Below are 19078 nucleotides of genomic sequence, written 5' to 3'. Positions count from 1 at the left end.
TATGTAATACTTATACACCTCTATATATAGTATGTAGTACTTATATATCCCTATCTATATATAGTATGTAGTACTTATATATCCCTATCTATATATAGTATATAGTACTTATATATCCCTATCTATATATAGTACTTATATATCCCTATCTATATATAGTATGTAGTACTTATACACCTCTATCTATATATAGTATGTAGTACTTATATATCCCTATCTATATAAAGTATGTAGTACTTATATATCCCTATCTATATATAGTACTTATATATCCCTATCTATATATAGTATGTAGTACTTATACACCCCAATCTATATATAGTATGTAGTACTTATATATCCCTATCTATATAGTATGTAGTACTTATATATCCCTATCTATATATAGTATGTAGTACTTATATATCCCTATCTATATATAGTATGTAGTACTTATATATCCCTATCTATATATAGTATGTAGTACTTATATATCCCTATCTATATATAGTATGTAGTACTTATACACCTCTATCTATATATAGTATGTAGTACTTATACACCTCTATCTATATATAGTATGTAGTACTTATATATCCATATCTATATATAGTATGTAGTACTTATATATCCCTATCTATATATAGTATGTAGTACTTATACACCTCTATCTATATATAGTATGTAGTACTTATACACCTCTATCTATATATAGTATGTAGTACTTATATATCCATATCTATATATAGTATGTAGTACTTATATATCCCTATCTATATATAGTATGTAGTACTTATACACCTCTATCTATATATAGTATGTAGTACTTATACACCTCTATCTATATATAGTATGTAGTACTTATATATCCCTATCTATATATAGTATGTAGTACTTATACACCCCTATCTATATATAGTATGTAGTACTTATATATCCCTATCTATATATAGTATGTAGTACTTATACACCTCTATCTATATATAGTATGTAGTACTTATACACCCCTATCTATATATAGCATGTAGTACTTATATATCCCTATCTATATATAGTATGTAGTACTTATACACCCCTATCTATATATAGTATGTAGTACTTATATATCCCTATCTATATATAGTATGTAATACTTATACACCTCTATATATAGTATGTAGTACTTATATATCCCTATCTATATATAGTATGTAATACTTATACACCTCTATATATAGTATGTAGTACTTATATATCCCTATCTATATATAGTATGTAGTACTTATATATCCCTATCTATATATAGTATATAGTATGTAGTACTTATATATCCCTATCTATATAAAGTATGTAGTACTTATATATCCCTATCTATATATAGTACTTATATATCCCTATCTATATATAGTATGTAGTACTTATACACCCCAATCTATATATAGTATGTAGTACTTATATATCCCTATCTATATATAGTATGTAGTACTTATATATCCCTATCTATATATAGTATGTAGTACTTATATATCCCTATCTATATATAGTATGTAGTACTTATATATCCCTATCTATATATAGTATGTAGTACTTATATATCCCTATCTATATATAGTATGTAGTACTTATACACCTCTATCTATATATAGTATGTAGTACTTATACACCTCTATCTATATATAGTATGTAGTACTTATATATCCATATCTATATATAGTATGTAGTACTTATATATCCCTATCTATATATAGTATGTAGTACTTATACACCTCTATCTATATATAGTATGTAGTACTTATACACCTCTATCTATATATAGTATGTAGTACTTATATATCCATATCTATATATAGTATGTAGTACTTATATATCCCTATCTATATATAGTATGTAGTACTTATACACCTCTATCTATATATGGTATGTAGTACTTATACACCTCTATCTATATATAGTATGTAGTACTTATATATCCCTATCTATATATAGTATGTAGTACTTATACACCCCTATCTATATATAGTATGTAGTACTTATATATCCCTATCTATATATAGTATGTAGTACTTATACACCTCTATCTATATATAGTATGTAGTACTTATATATCCCTATCTATATATAGTATGTAGTACTTATATATCCCTATCTATATATAGTATATAGTACTTATATATCCCTATCTATGTAGTACTTATAAATCCCTATCTATATATAGTACTTACATATCCCTATCTATATATAGTATGTAGTACTTATACACCTCTATCTATATATAGTATGTAGTACTTATACACCCCTATCTATATATAGTATGTAGTACTTATATATCCCTATCTATATATAGTATGTAATACTTATACACCTCTATATATAGTATGTAGTACTTATATATCCCTATCTATATATAGTATGTAGTACTTATATATCCCTATCTATATATAGTATATAGTACTTATATATCCCTATCTATATATAGTACTTATATATCCCTATCTATATATAGTATGTAGTACTTATACACCTCTATCTATATATAGTATGTAGTACTTATATATCCCTATCTATATAAAGTATGTAGTACTTATATATCCCTATCTATATATAGTACTTATATATCCCTATCTATATATAGTATGTAGTACTTATACACCCCAATCTATATATAGTATGTAGTACTTATATATCCCTATCTATATATAGTATGTAGTACTTATATATCCCTATCTATATATAGTATGTAGTACTTATATATCCCTATCTATATATAGTATGTAGTACTTATATATCCCTATCTATATATAGTATGTAGTACTTATATATCCCTATCTATATATAGTATGTAGTACTTATACACCTCTATCTATATATAGTATGTAGTACTTATACACCTCTATCTATATATAGTATGTAGTACTTATATATCCATATCTATATATAGTATGTAGTACTTATATATCCCTATCTATATATAGTACGTAGTACTTATACACCTCTATCTATATATAGTATGTAGTACTTATACACCTCTATCTATATATAGTATGTAGTACTTATATATCCATATCTATATATAGTATGTAGTACTTATATATCCCTATCTATATATAGTATGTAGTACTTATACACCTCTATCTATATATAGTATGTAGTACTTATACACCTCTATCTATATATAGTATGTAGTACTTATATATCCCTATCTATATATAGTATGTAGTACTTATACACCCCTATCTATATATAGTATGTAGTACTTATATATCCCTATCTATATATAGTATGTAGTACTTATACACCTCTATCTATATATAGTATGTAGTACTTATATATCCCTATCTATATATAGTATGTAGTACTTATATATCCCTATCTATATATAGTATATAGTACTTATATATCCCTATCTATGTAGTACTTATAAATCCCTATCTATATATAGTACTTACATATCCCTATCTATATATAGTATGTAGTACTTATACACCTCTATCTATATATAGTATGTAGTACTTATATATCCCTATCTATATATAGTATGTAGCACTTATATATCCCTATCTATATATATTATGTAGTACTTATATATCCCTATCTATATATAGTACGTAGTACTTATACACCTCTATCTATATATAGTATGTAGTACTTATATATCCCTATCTATATATAGTATGTAGTACTTATATATCTCTCTCTATATATAGTATGTAGTACTTATATATCCCTATCTATATATAGTATGTAGTACTTATACACCTCTATCTATATATAGTATGTAGTACTTATATATCCCTATCTATATATAGTATGTAGTACTTATATATCCCTATCTATATATAGTATGTAGTACTTATATATCCATATCTATATATAGTACTTATATATCCCTATCTATATATAGTATGTAGTACTTATATATCCCTATCTATATATAGTATGTAGTACTTATACACCCCTATCTATATATAGTATGTAGTACTTATATATCCCTATCTATATATAGTATGTAGTACTTATACACCTCTATCTATATATAGTATGTAGTACTTATATATCCCTATCTATATATAGTATGTAGTACTTATATATCCCTATCTATATATAGTATATAGTACTTATATATCCCTATCTATGTAGTACTTATAAATCCCTATCTATATATAGTACTTACATATCCCTATCTATATATAGTATGTAGTACTTATACACCTCTATCTATATATAGTATGTAGTACTTATATATCCCTATCTATATATAGTATGTAGCACTTATATATCCCTATCTATATATATTATGTAGTACTTATATATCCCTATCTATATATAGTACGTAGTACTTATACACCTCTATCTATATATAGTATGTAGTACTTATATATCCCTATCTATATATAGTATGTAGTACTTATATATCTCTCTCTATATATAGTATGTAGTACTTATATATCCCTATCTATATATAGTATGTAGTACTTATACACCTCTATCTATATATAGTATGTAGTACTTATATATCCCTATCTATATATAGTATGTAGTACTTATATATCCCTATCTATATATAGTATGTAGTACTTATATATCCATATCTATATATAGTATGTAGTACTTATAAATCCCTATCTATATATAGTATGTAGTACTTATATATCCATATCTATATATAGTACTTATATATCCATATCTATATATAGTATGTAGTACTTATACACCCTTATCTATATATAGTATGTAGTACTTATACACCTCTATATATATATAGTATATAGTACTTATATATCCCTATCTATATATAGTATGTCGTACTTACATATCCCTATCTATATATAGTATGTAGTACATATAATATCCCTGACTGTATACAGTACTATGCATATTACAAAATTATGAATCACATCATATAATCTATACATACAGTGTACACAGATTATGGCATATATATGTGTAAACATTAAGATATGGAATTGATAGATAATCAAACAGTTGGTGGTCAAGAAGTAAATATTCTTATTAGAAGACCGACTACTGCTGTTGCTATTGCTATAACAGATTTCATGTATACAGTATATATTATATGTATTACAAATATTACGTAATTCATTGATAACATTATCTGTGTTGGTCTCGGATTTTAGTGTATCGACATAATATTATTAAGTACTTGACACTCCGTGAGGAATTTTATAATATTAGACCATATAAAACATGTTCCTAACAACAGTAATTAAATACGTATTTCGGTCAGCCCTGGCCAAAAACTAGTACCGTATACTGTTTACAGTTGCTTAACAACACTGTAAATATTTGTCCGTCAGGACCTTGTACTGCTAGTGGACACAATGGGCAATCGAACAATAGTCAACGGGCCCCCGAACGGCCAATACTGACCACAGCTTAAAGGAGCTTATGTAACGGCCGCTGGTCAAGTCCAGACATATTACTGAAATAAAACTAAAACTCCATTACAAATCAGACTCATATTAGACGAGAGGACAGCTGAAGTCGGACGTATACGGAGTGACGGAACATCAACACATTAGCATGGCTCAACAACAACAACAACAACCCTACCCTGGCATGCAGCAACAGGTTGGCTACAATCCAGGTAATTCATGCAGGTTAATTAGTATTATTCAATCGGCTGTGTTTTATTGAAACATCACAATCACAATATTGTATTTCTGTTCATTTATGTACATGTATATACTTAATAAATGTTTACTTATAAGTTACATAAAAACCTAATAAGAAATTTAAATCATAGCCATGCAGACGTAATATGTAAAATATTCAAATCAAACAATGGTCATAGAAGAACTAAACCATTCAAATAAAAAATCCATGGACAAATGAGCACTATTTGATTTAAGCTACCCATGCCAACACTACAATGTATATATAAGGATGGTGTTAAAGTGTTACGTTTTGAGAAACTGAAAAGTTCTGTGTTTGTATTGTTATAACATTAGATTAGGTTTTTTTCCTGTTCAGAATTTATATTAATCCTCTCTACCAGACTCAAAAATACATACACATTGGTATAATATATAAAATCCTCTCTACCAGACTCAAAAATACATACAAATTGGTATAATATATAAAAAGTCCTCTCTACCAGACTCTGTAAATGTATTCAAACAATTAAAATCAATTAACTGTTGGTTAAAAAATGGAATTGATAAACAATCTACTGAAAACAACTATTTGTGATGTGTGTGCCACTACATGTGGCCGGAACTCCGTACAGATGTGAGTGTACCGTTTACAACACCAATCTAGACATAAACGTGTACAGTTTGATTGTACAAATCCGGATACTGTGTGTGTAGTACGCTAATCTGGAAACAAGTGTACAGTTTGATAGCACAAATCCGGATTTTGTGAGTGTACGGTTTGATAGCACAAATCCGGATATTGTGTGAATAGCTAGCTAATCTGGAAATAAGTGTACAGTTTGATAGCACAAATCCGGATATTGTGAGTGTACGGTTTGATAGCACAAATCCGGATATTGTGTGAATAGCTAGCTAATCTGGAAATAAGTGTACAGTTTGATAGCACAAATCCGGATATTGTGAGTGTACGGTTTGATAGCACAAATCCCGATATTTTGTGTATAGTTAGCTAATCTGGAAATAAGTGTACAGTTTGATAGCACAAATCCGGATATTGTGAGTGTTCGGTTTGATAACACAAATCCGGATATTGTGTGAATAGCTAGCTAATCTGGAAATAAGTGTACAGTTTGATAGCACAAATCCAGATATTGTGAGTGTACGGTTTGATAGCACAAATCCGGATATTTTGTGTATAGTTTCCTAATCTGAAAATAAGTGTACAGTTTGATTGAACAAAACCGGATATTTTGTGTATACATGTAGTTTCCTAATCTGAAAATAAGTGTACGGTTTGATTGCACAAATCCGGATACTTTTTTAATAGTTTCCTAATCTGAAAATAAGTGTACAGTTTGATTGAACAAATCCGGATATTTTGTGAATAGTTTCTTAATCTGAAAATAAGTGTACGGTTTGATTGAACAAATCCAGATATTTTGGGAATAGTTTCCTTATCTGGAAATAAGTGTACAGTTTGATTGCACAAATCCCGATATTGTGTGAATAGTTTCCTAATCTGGAAATAAGTGTACAGTTTGATAGCACAAATCCGGAAATTGTGAGTGTACGGTTTGATAGCACAAATCCGGATATTGTGTGAATAGTTAGCTAATCTGGAAATAAGTGTACAGTTTGATTGCACAAATCCGGATATTTTGTGTATAGTTAGCTAATCTGGAAATAAGTGTACAGTTTGATAGCACAAATCCGGATATTGTGAGTGTACGGTTTGATTGCACAAATCCGGATATTGTGTGAATAGCTAGCTAATCTGGAAGTTAGCGTACGGTTTGATTGCACAAATCCGGATATTGTGTGAATAGCTAGCTAATCTGGAAGTAAGTGTACGGTTTGATTGCACAAATCCGGATATTTTGTGTATAGTTAGCTAATCTGGAAATAAGTGTACGGTTTGATTTCCCAAATCCGGATATTGTGTGAATAGCTAGCTAATCTGGAAGTAAGTGTACGGTTTGATTGCACAAATCCGGATATTTTGTGTATAGTTAGCTAATATGGAAATAAGTGTACGGTTTGATTGCACAAATCCGGATATTGTGAGTGTTCGGTTTGATAACACAAATCCGGATATTGTGTGAATAGCTAGCTAATCTGGAAGTTAGTGTACGGTTTGATTGCACAAATCCGGATATTGTGTGTATAGTTAGCTAATATGGAATATAGTGTACAGTTCGGAAAGCACCAGTTCGGATATTATGTGTGCCGGTTTAGTTCGAATTCAGTTTAATTCAGAGATTAGTGTACAGTTTAACCGACCTAGACATTGGATAGCTTTAAAGTGGACCCTACCCCCGTAAAATATAACCCTTTTAACCGGAAAATAAATGTATATGTACATATACATAGATATGTACATGTATTGCAAACCCGTTAATCCGACGGTATTATCCGATAATAAGAATAGCTAGAAATTTCGAAATTAATATTCTTTCTTTTGTCAGAAAATGTTTCCCATTTCGAATTTGTACTTGTATCACAGATATTATAGGAAATGAAATAAGCGAAGGGTCGAATTTCCTGTTTACCTTTTCGGAGAATTCGGGATTGTCTGTTGTCAAGGTCCGAAAGTGTTCCATTGATTTCGTACTATTATTGAATGTATTATCGATTGTCAAACCCATTAGACCACAGCAAATGTAATCCCGATTAAGTTCAGCCGAATTCCGCGTCAAACAATGGCGGTTGCCACCGGCAACAACATATCATTTGAAATAGAATCGGCCTGGCTGAAATACTTATAAACTGTCAATATGGAATTACGTTTTAAACAATCTGCTTACTTAGGTGTTAAGTGGTTGGAATAACACACAGTTATTAGGTCAGTGGTCAGTTAAGACCCGAACTTGTAATAGGGAATCAATTTCACAGAACACAATAACTGCTTGGAGTGACGTGGCCCATAGAAAACACCAGAAATCCGGGTGGTAATACTCACCATAAGTGTTTAACACCATGTGTGGACATCTGTCGTGTTTACACACTATTACCCATCAGATTTAAAAACGTAAATATTTCATAAAATTAAGCTATTCGGTCTATGACTCGAGATGTGAGAATATTGAGTGTTGTACTGAAGTGTCACCATTAATTACACATGTACCTGTAGTATCGATCTCAACTCTCCTAAGTGACATTACCAGTTGACCACGACATACCATATCAAGCAAATCTGTCCACATTACCAACTGATTAAAAGCTGAATGTTACCAGAAAAAACAGACTGGTATTAAAGAATATTTGTTGAAATATTAAAATATATATATATATATATGAAATAATAGGACTTTACTAAAGATCGAAACAGAAAAGGGGGGAAATGTTCTAATATGCGCGTAATGATAAACCAACATAATGATGATTTGATATCAGAAAAAAACCCATTAAAACATGAATAAATAAATAGATAAAATAAAATAAGACAAAAAGAAGCGGAGAGAGAAAAAATAAAAACCGTTTGTGCCCAAAAGTACAAGGTAGCTATATACTTACTGCATATATATACTCGCCAATGACATCACATTATGAGATCTCATGTAGGACCTATACAAAACATTATTTTATATTCTGTTTGACCTGGATAACTGAATCGTCTAAATCTAAGCTCACTTGCGAGTCCAATAATACAGAATACATAACCAAAGAAGAAACATTTGTTAATGTCGACCATTTTTTTTTAGGTATGCAGCAACAACAGATGATTGGTCAGCCGGGTATGGTGGTAGTAACGAACGCGCCCCAACAGTCACTCCCTATCGTGAAATCCTTCCGCGACACCCCACAGAGAATGCAGTGCCCCAACTGTAGTCAGGACATCGTAACTGTCATGACCTTTGTACCCGGTGTAAACACTATCGTATGCTGTCTCATCATCGCTCTCCTCGGGTAAGAATGAAAACATTTGAGGCAGGAACGAGTTCTAATTAAGCTTGTTTTCCATCTTTTCAAGTTTCGGGGAAGACATCACGAATGTCTATGAAATGTAAAGTAAGCCAGAGACGTATAAATCACATCAGGGACACATATTTATATCATATGTCCCTGATCACATATACGCCTCGGAGTAAGCATGCGAGTTCACTGTTCAATAATCTGATACATACCGAGCCTTCAGCCTTATTTAACGAGTGTAATATATACCATAAAACATTGATACGATAGGAAAAGTAATCACGTATCGAGAATTCACATGTGATTAACCAACAGTATTCTTTTTATTACTCATATAATTGTGTGGCAATCATTGTTTAACGTAATTGCAATAGATATGGTCGTGTGCACGTTAGGACAGGTGTCGAGAGGGACACCAACATATAGGGTCATATGGGGACAGGGGTCGGGGGTCGAAAGGGACACCAACAAATAGGGTCTCCTGGGGGTCGGGGTCGAGAGGGACACCAACAGATAGGGTCATATGGGGACAGAAGTCGAGAGGAACACCAATAGATAGGGTCATATGGGGACAAAGGTCGAGAGGGACACCAATAGATAGGGTCATATGGGAACAGAGGTCGAGAGGGACACCAATAGATAGGGTCATATGGGGACAGAGGTCGAGAGGGACACCAATAGATAGGGTCATATGGGGACAAAGGTCGAGAGGGACACCAATAGATAGGGTCATATGGGGACAGAGGTCGAGAGGGACAACAATAGATAGGGTCACCTGGGGTCGGGGTCGAGAGGGACACCAACAGATAGGGTCATATGGGGACAAAGGTCGAGAGGGACACCAATAGATAGAGTCATATGGGGACAGAGGTCGAGAGGGACACCAATAGATAGGGTCACCTGGGGTCGGGGTCGAGAGGGACACCAACAGATAGGGTCATATGGGGACAGAGGTCGAGAGGGACACCATAGATAGGGTCATATGGGAACAGAGGTAGAGAGGGACACCAATATATAGGGTCATATGGGGACAAAGGTCGAGAGTGACACCAATAGATAGGGTCATATGGGGACAGAGGTCGAGAGGGACACCAATGGATAGGGTCATATGGGGACAAAGGTCGAGAGGGACACCAATGGATAGGGTCATATGGGGACAGAGGTCGAGAGGGACACCATAGATAGGGTCATATGGGGACAGAGGTAGAGAGGGACACCAATATATAGGGTCATGGGGACAAAGGTTGAGAGAGTGACACCAATAGATAGGGTCATATGGGGACAGAGGTCGAGAGGGACACCAATGGATAGGGTCATATGGGGACAAAGGTCGAGAGGGACACCAATGGATAGGGTCATATGGGGACAGAAGTCGAGAGGAACACCAATAGATAGGGTCATATGGGGACAAAGGTCGAGAGGAACACCAATAGATAGGGTCATATGGGGACAGAGGTCGAGAGGGACACCAATAGATATGGTCATATGGGGAGAGAGGTCGAGAGGGACACCAATAGATAGGGTCATATGGGGACACAGGTCGAGAGGGACACCGATAGATAGGGTCATATGGGGACAGAGGTCGAGAGGAACACCAATAGATAGGGTCATATGAGGACAGAGGTCGACAGGGACACCAATAGATATGGTCATATGGGGACAGAGGTCGAGAGGAACACCAATAGATAGGGTCATATGAGGACAGAGGTCGACAGGGACACCAATAGATATGGTCATATGGGGACAGAGGCGGGGAGGGACACCAATAGATAGGGTCATATTGGGACAGAGGTCGACAGGGACACCAATATATAGGGTCATATGGGGACAGAGGTCGAGAGGGACACCAATAGATAGGGTCATATGGGGACAGAGGCGGGGAGGGACACCAATAGATAGGGTCATATGGGGACAGAGGTCGACAGGGACACCAATATATAGGGTCATATGGGGACAGAGGTCGAGAGGGACACCAATAGATTGGGTCATATGGGGACAGAGGTCGAGAGAGACACCAATAGATAGGGTCATATTGGGACAGAGGTCGAGAGGACCACCAATAGATAGGGTCATATGGGGACAGAGGTCGAGAGGGACACCAATAGATAGGGTCATATGGGGATAGAGGCCGGGAGGGACACCAATATATAGGGTCATATGGGGACAGATCGAGAGGGACACCAATAGATAGGGTCATATGGGGACAGAGGTCGAGAGGGACACCATAGATAGGGTCATATGGGGACAGAGGTCGAGAGGGACACCAATATATAGGGTCATATGGGGACAGAGGTCGAGAGGGACACCAATAGATATGGTCATCTGGGGACAGAGGTCGACAGGGACACCAATATATATGGTCATATGGGGACAGAGGTCGAGAGGGACACCAATAGATAGGGTCATATGGGGACAGAGGTCGAGAGGGACACCAATAGATAGGGTCATATGGGGACAGAGGTCGAGAGGAACACCAATAGATAGGGTCATATGGGGACAGAGGTCGACAGGGACACCAATAGATATGATCATATGGGGACAGAGGCCGGGAGGGACACCAATAGATAGGGTCATATGGGGACAGAGGTCGAGAGGGACACCAATATATAGGGTCATATGGGGACAGAGGTCGAGAGGGACACCAATAGATAGGGTCATATGGGGACAGAGGTCGACAGGGACACCAATAGATATGGTCATATGGGGACAGAGGTCGAGAGGGACACCAATAGATAGGGTCATATTGGGACAGAGGTCGAGAGGAACACCAATAGATAGGGTCATATGGGGACAGAGGTCGAGAGGAACACCAATAGATAGGGTCATATGGGGACAGAGGCCGGGAGGGACACCAATATATAGGGTCATATGGGGACAGAGGTCGAGAGGGACACCAATAGATAGGGTCATATGGGGACAGAGGTCGAGAGGGACACCATAGATAGGGTCATATGGGGACAGAGGTCGAGAGGGACACCAATATATAGGGTCATATGGGGACAGAGGTCGAGAGGGACACCAATAGATAGGGTCACCTGGGGTCGGGGTCGAGAGGAACACCAATAGATAGGGTCACCTGGGGTCGGGATCGAGAGGAACACCAATAGATAGGGTCATATGGGGACAGAGGTCGAGAGGAACACCAATAGATATGGTCATATGGGGACAGAGGTCGAGAGGGACACCAATATATAGGGTCATATGGGGACAAATGTCGAGAGGGACACCAACAGATAGGGTCATATGGGGACAGAGGCCGGGAGGGACACCAACAGATAGGGTCATACGACTTAGTATTAATAAATGTAGACGTGAATATGCACGAGGTTGACATCTAATAGTTTTCTTGTTGACTTTTTCAGTGGCGTGCTTGGTTGTTTCATCATCCCATTCTTCATGGACAGTTGTAAGGACGTCATTCACAATTGTCCCAATTGCCGAACAAAGCTGGGACGCTACACCAAAATGTAACGAAGGCTTTCATTGGCTACCTCTACCGATACCTAACTGTGATATTCTATTCTTACAACATACTTACAGTCGTTAAAGTTTACTGGTGACATCATGGCGTTTGCAATACTCTTCGGTGACTGTTCGCAGAATAACAAACCGGATTTGCTAATTACTGGCAGATAACCTGTGACGTCATTGTGGTCTGAATGCCCCGGTAAACAAATAACAACAAACAGAATCTTGATACTTTGTTACATGTTTCTTAATTGAATTTCGAAACAGTTTTCCTCTGTCTAATATTTAAAGTATATTTTAAATTATATTTACATATCAAAAAGGCTGTACATTTATTAGTCTTATACGCTTTACACAAATATACTACAGATTTACACTGTTTTAAAGCATAATATAACAACTGGAATAAATGTATCTCGGTTATATGATTAAACATTTGTTAAGTTATCTTTTGTGACAATGAATTGGCGGTATATTTCCTTACTTAGGAAATGTTTCTTTCTCTGATTTCACTTCCTGACGTGTACTTTCGCTACATCATATTACATGTTTAGACATTTTTATTTTTTTAACTAAATATCATACCTTATTATTTCCTTTATTTCCTCCAAATATGAAGAGTTAAGAAATATAGAACACAACAAGTACTTCACAAATAACATTGAAAGAAAAGAAAATGTATTCACGCTCACGATCACACCTTATAATTACATAGTGACACACACATGGACAGACACACACATGGACAGACACACACGTAATAGAAAATAGCACGCGTAGAACACTGTAAAGTACAATTACACAACACAGTGTTATGATTGGTACTATAATGGTTATTTATAGTGATATTTGCAATGTTATACATTGTAGAAATCACACTACTTGGCACTCATCATACTATATCATCATAGAAAATATATACATGTACAGTAATATCCTTTTTTTTTTACTAAGTAATCGTGCAGAATTGTAATAAACAGTATTACACACATCGCACAATATATTATACAGTATCATTATAAATAGTAGTACTGATACATAACTTAAATCCAAAATAGAGTAGAACCCATTGCATTAAATCATACGACATACATTGTAGTAATACAGTGGTATGAAATCCCCACGTTACACGTTTTATATATGGTATAGTCACAATATTGTAGTGAACACAAACAAACAGGAAAGACGTAGAAACTATCTTTCTACTAATATTAATACAATTGTATATAGTTCATATATTGATTGATTATTCCCTTTATTTCCTCCTTAAAGAAGATTACATAAACAATCGTAAACAGGATAATTGATATAAATAAAACACATACAGTATACAATGAAGAATTCATGATATTCCATATTTTTCCTTGAATTCCCATGTTTTAAAGCTTATCGAAAATGCCTTCTTGCCATACAGAATCGAAGGCTTTATTACTATCTAAAAAGCGACAAGCAAATCTGATCCATTGTCTAGGTTATAGTTCACGCCCTCCTGTAGATTAAAAGATGTACATAAGCTGCATATTTTTTGCGGTATGCAGACTGATGCTTGTTCGGAAATGTGTATGTTTCAAGAACTGGATTTAAACGGTTGGACAAGAGTGTCTCAAAAATCTTGAAAAACTATAGCCCTATAGCTGTTTGGGTCATCTTTTGGTTTCCTATTACCTTTATGCAGGGTGATTATTGTACCATCCTTCCATGGTTTTGGAATATACTCGAACTTAGTTAATAATGGTATTGAACAAAAACGTAATATGTTTGATCAATGGACTGTTACAGTATTTAATATGATCATATACAGTTAATGATTTCCAAGTCAGCTTGTTCGATACAATGTACCGACTTCCGGCTGGACAATTCTGCGTCATACAGTACCGAAGTAAATTCAGTAAATGCCTACAGTAAATAGAATGGTCCCTCGGACATGAAATAATTCCATATCCATTTATGTTTTTATATGAATGATTTCCCAAAGTTTACAAATCTCAGTACCCTGACGTTTTGCCATCTAGAACTCAGAAAGTGGACAAGCAATTGTATTTGCCAAATATTTAAGGATTTCCGAGTCACCTTGTTAGATACCAACTGCTGGACAGTAATGAACTGTGTTCCATTCTGTGTCACAATAGAGGCTATTTTCTCTGCAGAAATAATAAAAAAAAATTAAGAAAATTGGTACAAAGTTTACGATTGAAAACGGAAGCAAACCATATCACACGGATAGGACGTTCATGTTTAAAGAATAATCGGTTGACATACTAATAAAGAATGAAGTGTAGTGAGGGGCGATAACTCATTAGAGTTATCGTTCCTTACGGAACGTAATGATAGTATGAGCTAATTCGCGATTTTTGCCGGCTATTGTAGCGATTTGGGAGCGGAAAAAATGGCACATACAATTTTGATGGGCTGTTGAACCATTGTAAAACTCGGCTCGATCTAGGTCTGGATGTATCTGGTATCCCTGTGGAAATTCGTATTTATGAGATATTTTGGGTCAAACATGCCAAAATCGTCACTTTGACTAAGAGGTTCTGTTTAAATCGCCCTCAAAATTCAGAAAAAAATCCAGAGATATATACAATGCACATACAAAGAGATAAATGTTTCCTGAAGAAAACAGTCTGTTTAGTTTTTCGATATCTTTAGCAGAACGGTTACAAGATTGTTTTGAAAATGGCCTATTTTTTCGACCTTCTCAGTATTTTTCCATTCGACTGGGGTATTTTCCTGCCTGTTTTGATGACGCAAGACCGGGTGTTTCCTTTCCGTTTAGCACGGTAGAACAGATGGACCGGATCGGCATACATAGTTATCAGCATTACATTCATTACGAATCAACTGGTTTTATATTTGTTTTGCGCGAGTCATCTTGATGATGTGTTTTAAAGCCTGCATTAACATCAACAGGTCCGTTAAAATTGACGTATGAAGTTTATATTTAATAGAAATTATTAACACACTTGGTTTGGTCGGCTTGACCGCATATATAAAGGACAACTATAGATAACGCCATCCTGAACTCATCGGGTATTATCGCTGAAATGATTCTCCGAGGAGTTCCGGATGGAACAACACCGGGGACTTCACGCCGCTTACTCGTTTAACCCCAGGCTTCAGCTGCATTCTAAGTGAGTTGTATTACATTTTCCCGTCAGGACCAGGACTTTTTAATATTATGTCATATTAAAAGTGACATTGGAGATTATAGTTGTTCTACTATGACCATATTTGTTGCTTTCCAGGATCAGTATTCATCGTCAACCCAGACCAGCGTTCAATTCTTTTCGATAACAAATCTAAACTCGTAGCCTACCGAGTCGTAGGCTTCCAGTACTGGCAGTAGGCCTAGTGTAAATGTTACGTGTTCATTAACGTTTTAGAGACAGGCGACGTTTAAATATGTAATATTTAATTTTTATTGTTTGTTTGTTTAATGAAATTACTGTGTCGTTAGTTGATGCTTTGATGTCTTGATCAGCTGATATTTGTTTATGTTGAGGAGCAACGACGTTTCGAGAATCATATCTCATACATATTAGCTTACGATGACACGAACTTTCAAGGAACTACTGTACACGTACTTCAGTACACACTAGCAGTATATTCAGAGACATGTATATATGTCTCTGGTATATTGAACAATTCTTTTTCAGTAATAGAAGTTTTTTTTCAAATTTCTAATGAAATATTTATATTCTAATGCTTTAAATTTTGAAATTAAAGTCTCTGACCTGCCCTTTATTGAGATGGTTCTTAGGACAGTGTCAAATTATATCATCTTTTGCATTAATAAATATATGAAATAAGTTTTCAAATATATTTAAACCCTTCACTTTTATGCACCAAAGAAAACAATATGCAAGAAAGCTGTTCTGACAAATATAAGCTAAAATATTGTCAATATTATGTTGCATTAAGTAAAATTATGTTGCTTTGGGTGTCATGCATTTTTTTTTTTATCTTTTAAAATTAAATTAATTTCTTAACTTATTACAAAAAAAAGTATAAGATGGAAAATTATTTGACAAAATCAAAGAGCTACCAGGTTTTAGCTATCACAATTTTACAAAATAGTTGACTTTGAAATTTCATGAATTAGTCAATTTTCAAATATCTATAAGTTGCTTTATTATCAATTCCATATCAACATATTTCAACTCTTTGCTTACATGTACATGTGCCAAAGAAAACCATGTGCGAGAAACCTGTTCTGACAAAATTTTACTAAAATTATGTCAATTGTTATATCACATTAATTTAATTAACAAATTTAGGGTGTGGGACCATGTTGTATTTTTGTTTTATCTTTTGAATTTTTAATCTGTTTCAACTTATTACAAAAGGTATTATAGAAAACTACTTGTCAAAATTAAAGAATTACCAATATTTTGTTATCACTATTTTACAAAATAGTTTTTCTCCCAAATTTCATCTGCACACAGGTAGCAATTAGTAAAATCTTTTGAATCTAAACTTTAATTATATAAAGGTATTATAGAAAATTATTCGACAAATTCAAACAATGACCAGGATTTTAATTTATAACCATTCTACAAAATAGTCTTCTTCATAATGTCATCTCCACACAGGTAAAATACTGTAACACAGGGACTAGTGTACATGTAAATAGTTTAAATGTTTCTTTTTTTAGGGCAACACCATCATATGCATATATTTACATTAGGAGGGGTGTTCTAAATTGTTGGCCAAAGACCGCACTTAATTTCCCTCTATATTCTACTGAAGAAACAAATTCAGAATTTTGAAACTTTACATAAAATTTGATTTTTATTTCATATTGTAGAACTATTCTCTCAATATCAAATATTTTGATATTGGGATAACACCATTTTCTTTAATTATCACATCTTTTACAATAGCAACTGTGACAAATAAGAATTAAAAAGTTTTAAACAGTTACTGTAATTGCAAGCCTTAGACCGCAAGCAATTACCCTCTATGTTCTACTTAAAAAAAACTTCATTAAAATGTTTTTGAGACTTTGTATGAAATATGGTTTTCATTTCATTTAGTAGAACTATTCTCTCAATTTCAAGCCATTTAGATATTAAGAAACAAATTTTCCACAATTTTTACTGTAAGATAGTTTATTAATTATTTATTATTGAGGGGCCGCGATGGCCGAGTGGTTAAGATATGTCATGACACTTTATCACTAGCCCTCCACCTCTGGGTTGCTAGTTCGAAACCTACGTGGGGAAGTTAACTGGTACTGATTGTAGGCCGGTAGTGTTTCTCCTGGTACTCCGGCTTTCCTCCACCTCTAAACTTGGCACGTCCTCAAATGAACTTGGCTGTTAATAGGACGTTAAACCAAATACACAAAGTTTATTAGTATTATATATATAGAAGAAGTATAGAAAAGTTTGAACAGTTATCCTGCAGAAGAAAAGGGAAGCTGACAATCAGGCCAGTATGTGCTGTCGTGGTTGTGTCTTTGCTCTGGATGGCATGCAATGGGCCTCTTATATGTTGTTCAGTCAGGTAATCACCAACTACTACAAGGAGACCCAGTCTCAGACTTAAAGATGCTACTTATTTTTCAGAAACCGGACAAGCTGGTCTACACTGCTACCTTACAAGAAGTTTAAATCATTTATTTGAAAAGAAAATATTATTTATTTTGCTTGGTAAGCTTCATTTTCATAAATTATTGCACCATTTCCTGGATGGCCTGTGGACAGACAGGTCTCCTGCATGTTGTTCAGAGGTAGTCACTAACTTCTACAAGGAGACCCTGCCTCAAACTGACTCAGCTGACTATTCAAAGGGTGATAAACAAAGCTAACAAAGCAAATATATATAAGAGTAAGAGATAATTGCCACTTAATTTTCAGAAACTGGGCAAACTGGTGTACACTGCTACCTGATAAAAGGTTGAAAAAAGATACAGTATTTAAAAATAAAAACATGTTTTATTATGCATGGTTAAGCTTCCTTTACATGAATTATTGTTCAAATTCACATAAGACAATTTAAAACTTTTTTTTTTTGTATTTGTTTTATTTTTTCAGAGATTTTCATACAGTGTAAAGTACATAGTATACAATTGTATTAAGAATAATCATTATTATAGCACCATAGAATTGTAGATGATCCAA

General features: G+C 34.3%; 1 protein-coding gene across 1 annotated transcript; it reads left to right on the top strand.

Annotated features, from left to right (window-relative positions):
* The first annotated feature begins 5383 nt into the window (after positions 1-5383).
* Positions 5384-13386, top strand: LOC117342355 (LITAF domain-containing protein-like). The gene is made up of 3 exons (XM_033904498.1): positions 5384-5563; positions 9275-9479; positions 12848-13386. The coding sequence occupies exons 1-3, from the start codon at positions 5500-5502 to the stop codon at positions 12954-12956; spliced, it is 378 nt and encodes a 125-aa protein (XP_033760389.1). The 5' UTR covers positions 5384-5499; the 3' UTR covers positions 12957-13386.
* Positions 13387-19078: the final 5692 nt, after the last annotated feature.

This window comes from Pecten maximus, chromosome 14 (genome assembly GCF_902652985.1).
Source record: "Pecten maximus chromosome 14, xPecMax1.1, whole genome shotgun sequence".
In the NCBI taxonomy this organism is placed as follows: Eukaryota; Metazoa; Mollusca; class Bivalvia; order Pectinida; family Pectinidae; genus Pecten; species Pecten maximus.
Note: the sequence above shows the minus strand (reverse complement) of the source record. Positions and strands in the feature narration are given on the sequence as shown.

Bases quoted from the DNA above. Each gene is read 5' to 3' on its own strand.
- LOC117342355 (XM_033904498.1), top strand. From the start codon at position 5,500: ATGGCTCAACAACAACAACAACAACCCTACCCTGGCATGCAGCAACAG. The intron at 5,564-9,274 runs GTAATTCATGCA...ATTTTTTTTTAG, and splicing joins ACAGGTTGGCTACAATCCAG to GTATGCAGCAACAACAGATG. The intron at 9,480-12,847 runs GTAAGAATGAAA...TGACTTTTTCAG, and splicing joins CTCATCATCGCTCTCCTCGG to TGGCGTGCTTGGTTGTTTCA.